At 36.2% G+C, this 10,506-nt stretch overlaps 1 protein-coding gene across 7 annotated transcripts in view; it reads right to left on the bottom strand.

Annotated features, from left to right (window-relative positions):
* Nucleotides 1-524: 524 nt before the first annotated feature.
* Nucleotides 525-10,506, bottom strand: part of pcloa (piccolo presynaptic cytomatrix protein a) — a 57,014-nt gene continuing 47,032 nt past the window's right edge. For 5 of the 7 annotated variants that reach the window (XM_047804125.1, XM_047804130.1, XM_047804127.1 and 2 more), the window contains 5 exons: nucleotides 8,986-9,127; nucleotides 8,706-8,761; nucleotides 6,684-6,818; nucleotides 5,964-6,109; nucleotides 525-3,982 (listed from right to left, as the gene is read on the bottom strand). In XM_047804125.1, coding sequence (XP_047660081.1) covers nucleotides 3,839-3,982; nucleotides 5,964-6,109; nucleotides 6,684-6,818; nucleotides 8,706-8,761; nucleotides 8,986-9,127 — 623 coding nt within the window. In that variant the 3' untranslated portion in view covers nucleotides 525-3,838. The remainder of the gene's footprint in view (nucleotides 3,983-5,963; nucleotides 6,110-6,683; nucleotides 6,819-8,705; nucleotides 8,762-8,985; nucleotides 9,128-10,506) is intronic. The other 2 variants (XM_047804128.1, XM_047804131.1) reach the window with 1 other exon arrangement.

Here is a 10,506-nt window from a genome sequence, read left to right as displayed (position 1 = left end):
GCCTCTTTTTTTGATTGGCTGGTTAGTGTCAGGCTCGACTAAGAGCTCCAGGGAAGACGCGCTTGATTCCTGCCCGGTTCCATAGAGACAGCGGTGCGGAGTGATACATTTTGTGTGCTGCGGCTTATTAAATACATGATAAATAGTCAAAAAGTTTTTCCGCGTTACGATATGTGGCGGGAGAGCGTGATAAAAGACCAAAATGTTTGACTGTCACTCTCAATGCGTGACACTTGACAGCCCTCTATCTATCTATCTATCTATCTATCTATCTATCTATCTATCTATCTATCTATCTGTCTGTCTGTCTGTCTGTCTGTCTGTCTGTCTGTCTGTCTGTCTGTCTGTCTGTCTGTCTGTCTGTTGAGTATAACAGAGTGTGTGTAACTTTTGTCCTTTTTTTTTTCTATTTTCCTTTCCCTCTTTGTTTCTATTTTTGGTTCAAAATCAAGTGTCAAAAAAGTGCTTTAAACAAGACTCATTCTCTGTGAGAATTATACATATATTATTTAATATTTAGACTATTTAGGGCAACAGCCTTTTGTACAGCACAATTTGCATAATTTATCAATACCGTTTGTGTACAACCACAAAAAACCATGACATTAGTTCATTTTTTTGTTTGTTTTTCAGTTTACATTGAGTGGAAAACCAGACAGATTATACAAGCATATTTTTGTACAGTCAGCATACATCCTTAGATAATAATTTCAGTTATTACCCACATCACACCCCACTGCCCCACCTCCCCACCCCTACCCCATAGGCGCATTGTCTTTCCTTTCCTAGAGCAGAATCTGGACACAAAAATAGTATGAACAAATCACCAACAAAACATGCAACATCCAAAGTGAGTACATCACAGGTGTCCTGATACTACCAGCGTGAACAGGGTCAAGTTTCTCATCACAGTTTAATTCTGTGTCTGTTGTGCAGGTTGGGTCGGGTTGGTCATAGGCAAAGTGTGGAGATTTTCCTTCCACGTAGCGCATGTGTTTAAGAGTGTCTTTCTCACTCTCTGCTGTTCGCTTTCACACATGCTTTTTGTACTGAACTGGAAAGTTAACAAAAGAAATCCTATGTGTATAAAAGAAAGCTTTGTTTTATTTACAGGATAAGAAATACTTTTATTTTTTTTACTATGTCAGTGGTGAAATGGGGAAAACATGCATTGAATCTTGAAATCAGGAGTGTGACTGAATAGATATGAATATTAATATTTGGATAAAGAAAACATATGCATGGACTACGTTTCAGTTGGTGCATATGTTTGTACATGAACGTTCTAACAAAAATTTCATACATGACATGGGCGATAAACGTTGCTAACTGATGATGCTATGTTTAAATGTTAAAGGTGCTTACGAGACCTTTGTAAACACACAATGTACATCACCCACCACAAGACACGTCGATATTTATGTTAATGTATATACATCCGAACTTTCTTGGAATCTAGCTCTTGGATGAAGGTTAAGGTAGTGTAAAGGTTCGATGTGTTATCTTCATATTTAGTGCAGCATGACATAACAGAAATTTCATAGCCATAACTTTTTCAGTAATCAGGCCTTTAAATAAAAAAATTAAACAAACAAACAAACAAACAAAAAAGCATACATAAAAGCATAGAAAAATATAAAAAAGAGTTCTTATTCATAATGTTTTCTCTGACACATAAATTGTTGATATACCAGATGCATGTAGGTTGCATAGAATTGCTTACATCCTGTGGATATGGCCAAAGTATGACACAGATTAAAAGTTCCCCATAACCAAGCCTTCGTATTTGTATTTCTGTACCAAATGAACTGATGAGTCTGGTTTTGATATATCCAGGTTAAATGACTATAATGACTATGGCATCCACTAATCGAGACAGTTGAAGCGATTTAAATAAAAACAACAAAACACCTTACACATGGCACATTATGTGAGTGCGCACGTCTGCGTACAGAGTATGGCAACAGAGTTTCTGAAAATAATAAAGACACTGAGTTTGATATCCAGTAAAAAAATATCAAAAATAAAAAACAGACCCAGTCCTTGTCTTCACTCGACTTATGTGAGCATTTGCCAAGCTGATCCTTTCAGTACAGATTCATTTTATGAATTATATAATATTAGGCTCCTAATAAGCTTACAATATTATACCAATAATATATTTGATCATTAGAAGCCAGTCAACTTGTTAATCCTGAACTTTCCACTTAAAAACATTGTTATAAGAGTCAGTCAATTCATTCAAATAATTGTTGTATTCAAATTAGTATTATTTATGGACTTACTTATGGAGTTACTGATATTTGGATTCAACCCAAAAGACCATTTAAACAGGCTAATAACTAAAATAATCCAATTATATATACTTATATAATGCAGACCCCTTGCTGTGCTTCACAGGACCCAGTGGACCTGGCAGGGTTTTTTTTCTTAGACCTAATACAACTAATTCAACTAATCATTGTGTCTAAGCTTTACGATAGCTCACCACATTCAGTCTGGGAATTTTGATTAAGTGACTATTTAAGGAATTGAGGTAATAGGAACGAGCATGGCAACACTCGACTGGGATTTTAGGGAAATTGCTTATCTGCCCATCTCTAAATTATCTTACACTATGGAACATTACATTCAAGACATGCTAGAGACAAAGTGCAAAACATCTATAAGAATGTTTTTTTAGTTAATTTTTAATTTTTTTTACCTGAATGTTTTTAACATCTTATGGCAACATTCAACTATGGAAATAAAGAGAGGAGCCAATCAGAAAGATGATCTGAGAAGATCTGTATGATTCTCCATGGGATTTTATGACCTTAGTGAAGCCAAAGAATTTTCTCTGGTAGATAATCATTCAGACTTAAATCCCGAAGAGCCCCATTTCTACAGAACGGTTCATTTCTTAAAAAAAGAGAGATCTAACTCAACCAAATTCAGATTGAATGTCACAAGGGCATCAGTGCTCTTTCTGTGCAAGGAAATATGAGTAGACACCAGCCAAACATATTTCTACAACACCACATAAATCAGTTTTCAGCTATTGATATCTATAAAATATTTCAAAATATAGATTAAATCCACTATTATGATCTCTTCTTTCAACACATTATAACATCTGAGAGAGATAGAGAGTGAGTGAGTGAGAGAGTGAGAGAGAGAGAGAAGGAAGTGATAAATGCGACTCTAATAATGGATCTATCATACAAAAATAATACAATATCTTTCATCTACCGTCTGCAAACTATCATAAATAAATCCTTCTAAGAGTGATAATTAAAGTTTATATGCTATAATTCTATACTTCTATGATAGATCATTTCTCTGTGTGAGGTGTTCTAAAACCTGAACTTGGCAGTGAGATGTCCCAAAAAAAAGAAGAAGAAGAAGAAGAAGAAAAGTAAGAAGTGTGCAATGTAAGAAGAATGAACATAACATTCATTCCTGTCCTGTTTTTGTAGACCGGTGACTATTTATGTTGATACAAATATGTGTACTCTCTCACACATACACTCGGGTAAGTGTGTGTGCGTGTACAGATGTATGGAAATCAGCTCAACATTTACACAACCCTTCCATCTTGGTTTGCTCTACTTCCTACTTAAGGCTGACCTTTAACCCCATGCACGTCAGTGTAAATGCAGGAAACACTTACGTAAGCAGCACACTTCCTGCTCCCTGTTCCCCACCTCACCCCATTGCAGATTAGCATAATCCCTGACATGGGACTAAGATTCTCAGTGTAACTTCTCTACAGCCTGTAGAGTGTGTGTTTGTGTGTATGTGAGAGTGTGTGTGTGTGTGTGTGAATGTTAAACTATTGTGCTCAGTTCTGCTTCCTCTAGGACTGGATCTGAGCTGTGGTGGCCAACAGCTTGTGCCAGCTGACCACTCTCTTCCTCAGGTCCACCTTGTCCAGCCACACGTAGGCCTCACCGATCAGAGTCTTCTTCACAAACTTGCCCCCATTTGATACCAGGAAGAGCTGCATATAAAAAAATTAATTAATAAGTGGAACTGATAAGGACCTTGTGTTCTGTTCATATGTCAAATGTACACTATAGTGCTATATACTACTATATACTACTATAGTGATCAATAGCCAAGAAGCTACATTTCAACTAACCAAACACTTTGATCCAGTGTCATCAATGTGTGCCTCCTACTCCTTTAATATTATAGCTTTGCCCAGAAACACCAGTCAGGAAATATTTGCAATCAGTACAACTGCATTAAACAACTAATTATTTTCCATCCATCCATTCGCTACAACGCTTATCCTACTGGGAAATCTGATGACTCGTGGCACAAGGCTGCCTGGACAGGATAACTAATTATTTTAAAATAGCCAAAGTATCTGAATTTGAATAATTAGCAATAATTTGGAATAACATTTTTAACATAATAATAATAATAATAATAATAATAATAATAATCATAATAATAATAATAATAATAATAATAATAACATAATAACATAATTTTTATGGAAAGCCTTGTGTATTGACACACAATGAGTCTTTCACATGCTTGAGAATCGTGTGTGTGTGTGTTTGTGTGTGTGTGTGTGTGTGTGTGTGTGTGTGTGTGTGTGTGTGTGTGTGTGTGTGTGTGTGTGTGTGTGTGTGCAATTAGAGATGGATGAATTCTCTGAACCGACATTATTGAACACATTAGCTAATGTGAACAAACCGCTGTACCGTGTTTATGACACCATACAGAAAGTGTAAGCTACAGTCTGTATTTATTGTGATGCAAGGCACAGTAAGTACTTCTGTGTAAGTAATTCACTGCTGGAATTCATGAACATATTTCTGGTAAAAATTCAAAACCGAGGCTAAAAACTCAGTTCTAATATTCCCAGGGATAGAATATACATACATATATATATATATATATATATATATATATATATATATATATATATATATATATATATATATATATATATAAATTGAAGTAAAGTGAAAGCCTGGCCGCTTCTCCTTAGACCATAAATATAAATGTACTAAATTTTAGAGCTAGTAAGAAATATGAAGAGGTTTTAGAAATTTTAGAATGAGTTTCATGTAGTAACAGTAAAAATGCATTGTGCAGAATTTCGCTGGAGTAAATGTCATGTAGTTATAGATTGTAGAAATGGTAGTCAGGTGCATTTCACTCACTCACTCACTCATTTTCTACCGCTTATCAAAACTACCTTGCCTGTGCTCCCCGTGAGCCTATCTCATCTGGCAACAAGGAAGGATACACCCTGGATGGAGTGCCAACCCATCACAGGGCACACACACACTCTCACACACTATGGACAATTTTCCAGAGATGCCAATCATGCCTGTCTTTGGACCAGGGGAGGAATCCGGAGTACCTGGAGGAAATCCCCAAGGCACGGGGAGAACATGCAAACTCCGCACACACAAGGCGGAGGCGGGAATCGAACACCGACCCTGGAGGTGTGAGGCGAACGTGCTGACCGCTAACCATTAAACCACTGTGCCCCCCCAGGTGCATTTCATTCACATTTAAACAAAGGTTAACCTTTTAGCTTTTAAACATTTTCTGTTTAATTAAAGCTAAAGTTTCTGGTTTGTTAATATCAGTTAACAGGAACCTTTACTGTAAAGTTTAAAAAAAAAAAAAAAAACACCGATTCATATGAATGAACACAATCTCTATAATAGAAATTAGCGTCTGTATTTAGGTCTTTTGACCCGAACATAAATTCCCATATTGTACATTGCTCAGTAATCATTTTTAATAGGTCATTTTGACCTGAACAGAATGAGGTTGGGAGCAGCTGGTCATAACAAAATCCCTGTGGTGGCCTAAAGTGCTTTAAATTAGCAATGTACCTAGAATGGAAACTTAATTTGCTGACTCAGAGCCAGTCAAGCCACTCGGACTGTGCTTGTCTCCGTAGCATAGAATGAATGTGAGGATTCTGTTGACTAAATGTGAAACTTCACCTGAATGGAATGTCCAGTGGGGTTCATGCAGAAACGGAAGGTCTCGTTGAAGGACGGCTCACGGTCATGACGGCACACCCGAGTTTTCTTTTTAATGATCCTCTTCTGTGTGGCTATGTTCACCACATAGAGCTTGACATACATGTCTGTTTAAAAACACAACAGCAATGAGGAGCAGCACCAGTAAGTGTTACTAAGATAGAAGGAAGGGAGGCAGAAAGAAAGGAGGAAAAATAACAGAGAGAGATTGAAAGAGCAAGAAAGTAAGAACACGGGAAAATAAAGAAATTAAATGATGCTGGAAAAAAATGACAAAAACAAAAGGGATGAGGGAAATAACGTGAAGTACGCTGACATAAAGAAAAAAGATACAAGAAATGAGAGAATAGAGAAAGTAAGTAATAATGTGAGGTAATGGACGAAGATAATAATCAGAGTGTCAACCTGATGGGAAATGGGAAAGTCTCAGGGTTTCAGGAATTTCAATTTAGGAATTTTAATCTCAGTGTTTCAGGAATTTCAATTTAGGAATTTTAATCTCGGGGTTTCAGGAATTTCAATTTAGGAATTTTAATCTCGGGGTTTCAGGAATTTCAATTTAAATATATATTTTTGAATTTGTGCAAATGTAAGATTCCGTATCTCTTGCTGAAATGATTGCTGTCCAATTTCTGTAATAATGTGAGGTTAACAATTTGTTAATCATGATAATCAAGATACCTGGCAGGTGGTCAGGAGACTTAAATTTGTATGTGATGTTTCTACACTGAAGGATCTCCAGTACCAGATGCTCTCCCTCAGTCTTCATCTCCTTCTTCAGAGCGATCTTTATCTCCCCCATGACCTGGGTTTTACCTAAACACACATGATACATTTAGCATGTAATGAATATTTAATCATTTGCAGAATGTAATATGTGTGGAAAGACTTCCACACAAGTTATTATGTTATGTGAGCATCAAGCACACTTAGTATGCAGAATGACTGAGAAACTGTTATGAGAAGAAATTTGAAGAAATCTGGAATCCACTAAATAAAACATCTAAATTCAAATTCAAATTTATTTGTATATCACTTTTAACAATGGAGATTGTCTCCAAACAGCTTTACAGAACAAAAGAAACAAAATACAGAAAGTTTAATATTATACAAAGATTAATGTTATACAAAGGGCTGTGATTAATATTAAACTCATATTTTATTTTATTTTTTGCATTTTAATTTTATTTTTAAACTTATATAGGCGACTGTGGTGAGAAAAAACTCCCATAGATGGAAAAAGAAAAAACCTTGAGAGGAACCAGACTCAAAAGAGAACCTCATCCTCATTTAGGTGTCTCTGGAGGGTGTGATTATAAATATACATTCCATCAATTAACATCTAAGTGAAAGCAGTTTTGTTGTCATGAATCCACCCTCTCTATATGCAGTATATATCCTGCTACTACGTTTGATTTTTTATTATATTTTGATTCTAGTCACCTGTCCTATCATTGGTCTGTTACCTAATGTGTGCACCTGGTATGAGTTTTTTCCCTGGTTTCCTTATTTCCTTTCTTTTCTGATTTCAAACAGGCTAACAATTTGGCCGATGTATAGAGGATTGCTTCTCAATATTGCGTACACATTGTTTTATAACCCTAGCAACATAATCCACACGGTAATATTCTTATCAGCACAACACACACTACCATATCAGTGTAACTGAGAATGAATCCTGTGAAAGAAATAAATTAATATCATAACAGCGGTGGCTAATGGAACGAACAAATGGTCAGCAATAATTGTACACCTAATGTTGGCATCAAAAGAAGGCTTAACTACACTACCCATAATCCCCATCACTTTCACTTGTTTTAGCAGATGCCGTTATCCAGAGAAACACAATTGTCAAGCTTTTGTTGTTCTTCTCATTTGTTGTTATGTGGGTCCACAGTATTGCTCATAGTTTTTTTTTTTATAACTTCAGGCTTTTAGTTTTTGTTTTCACAATGTAATAACCTGCACTCACATCCACCATCTCTACAAATCCCTAACACACACAATATACACGCTACAATATATACTACTCACTAATCTGCTAGAATTAGCACCGCACTTTTGTTGTGTCGTGTTGTCTTGTGTGAAAATTCTTGAACAATTCAGCACCTGAAATGTCATCAGTGCTCAGATGAAAATAGACAGTGTGTCTGCATGATCCACCCACACACACCATCTACCTTTTCACACTCACGACTATATTAAAAATGTGATTTTATTAAATGTATAAATTATGGGTGTAGATAGAAGATCCAAGAAAGCATCGGTGACCTAAACTGTTTAGAATTAGTAGTCGATGACCGTCTATAAACGGTTTGGTAGCAGTTTATAGACTTTTCTAATGAAAAAGGGTTACCTGACTTTATTTACTAACGCCTGTACATTTAAATAGTTAAATAATTCAATGCCAGTTTTATCTATAATATATTCCTGTAATTATAAGTTATATCTACTTACTCTTTATTTAACCATCAAAAGATGGCAAAATGTGCAAAATGATGTCAATAAATTCAATTCACTGCAATTCCAATGCTTTACTGCTTTAACAATGGATGCTGTCACAAAGTAGCTTTACAGAAATCTGGATACAGATTGAAATTTAAATCAGTTCACCAATTCACATCTTTTTGTGACACAATACGGTGTATCCTTTACATGACACAGTTCTGACACACACAAACCTCCAAATACACACTCGCTTACCCTCGGTTTCTCCATGTATCGACATTACGACATCAGTCCCGTTTGGAATCTTTCCGCTAGTTAAAGATACAAACATGATAATCATTTTGATACAACACTTATATTGAAGGTATCTGATTAAAATGATAACCTCCTAAATATTAGCGACATTACAGTTTAAATTCATTGCATTTTGTCTAAAACTAAAGAATATTTATCCATGCTCTTTTTGTGTAGGTTTGTTCAAAGCACGACGGTTTAAGTGAAATGAGAATAACATTAAAATAAATTGCAAACGTACAATCGTGGAACCTGGAAGATGGCGCTGTCCACTCCGTTCGTCTCTCCTTCTTCTTCCAATAGACTGAAGGCGCTGCCACTCAGACCGCTGTCCAGTGAGGCTGCAGTAACAGGAGCATCAGCAGATCTATGGCTGCGGGACACTGTTTCAAAAGTGTACTGTATAAGTTAGACTATTATCCTATCTTATACAGCAGCGCACTACCACCGGCCTAAAGTCTTCATTATCCAGCAGCAAATGAATCAGAACATGTTTAGAAAAAGAAACAAGCTTGGCCTGCTACACATTCTTGCTTCTGACAACTACAGTACTGTGCAAAGGTCTGAATGAAATGAGATGTGGCTAAATAAAGAGCAATAAATAGTAAAAAAAAAGCCTAAATTTTACATTTTATTATATATTTATTAATATTATGTATATTTAAATGTGTCCTTAATGAAATAAGTTTTGCTGTTCCCTTAAACTTTCCAATTAGTGTTTGGAATTTAAAATGTCTTTTTCTTTTTTTATTGACATAGTAAGGAGGAGGAATTAAGATAAAAATTAAAAGTTTACAGTACTTGAGACTTTTGCCCAGTACTGTGTGCTGCATGCAGTATGAATGAGCGACCTTACAGCCACAGACATGTGCAGACACAAACACATATACACTACTGCTAAAATTTGGCATTAATCTTTTGCATGAGGTATATTCATTCATTCATTCATTCATTCATTCATTCATTTTCTACCACTTATCCGAACTACTCGGGTCACTGGAAGCATGTGCGTCATCGGGCATCAAGGCAGGATACACCCTGGACTGAGTGCCAACCCATCGCAGGGCACACACACACTCTCATTCACTCACACACTATGGACAATTTTTCCGGAGATGCCAATTAACCTACCATGCATGTCTTTGTACCGGGGGAGGAAACCGGAGTACCCGGAGGAAACCCCCGAGGCACGGGGAGAACAACAAGAGATATATATTTAATTCAATTCAAAATAAGAAAAAAAGGCTAATAATTATTATTTAAACAAATATTTATCCCTAATGTGAAAGCCAGAAGCGACAGTGGAAAGAAAATGTCAAGTGTAATTGTGTAACCACAAGCATCAGCGAATATATACTGTAAATATACTGTATCGCCACCCCATCTTTGTACTTGCATCCAATAATTTTGCCACCCTTTCTGACCACACGTTTCCAAAAGTATGGGCACCCTGTCTGTCCGTTAGGGGACCAGTTTTGGCACGGCAAGCACTACTCAGATTTTCTTCAGTCTAGATAAGATTATGATGCAAGTAACTTGTACAAAGAACATTCTAAATAATTGTTATTTGTGTATAGAAGGATAAATAGAACTGCAGGTGTGTCTGAATGACTGTGACAGCTATAGACTGCACTGTGACTGAAAAAGCGATATTAATATCCAGAGGCTACGTCAAGATCCTGCAGTCAGAAGAGAATAATCACTGTCTGACTCTGAGTGTCAGAGTGTTATTTCTGGTTATACCATGGCAACCTACTGATAA

The sequence above is a fragment of the Tachysurus fulvidraco genome, chromosome 19 (assembly GCF_022655615.1).
Source record: "Tachysurus fulvidraco isolate hzauxx_2018 chromosome 19, HZAU_PFXX_2.0, whole genome shotgun sequence".
Classification (NCBI taxonomy): Eukaryota; Metazoa; Chordata; class Actinopteri; order Siluriformes; family Bagridae; genus Tachysurus; species Tachysurus fulvidraco.
The sequence above is the reverse complement of the archived record's forward strand: the minus strand, read 5'-3'. Positions and strand labels throughout refer to the sequence as shown.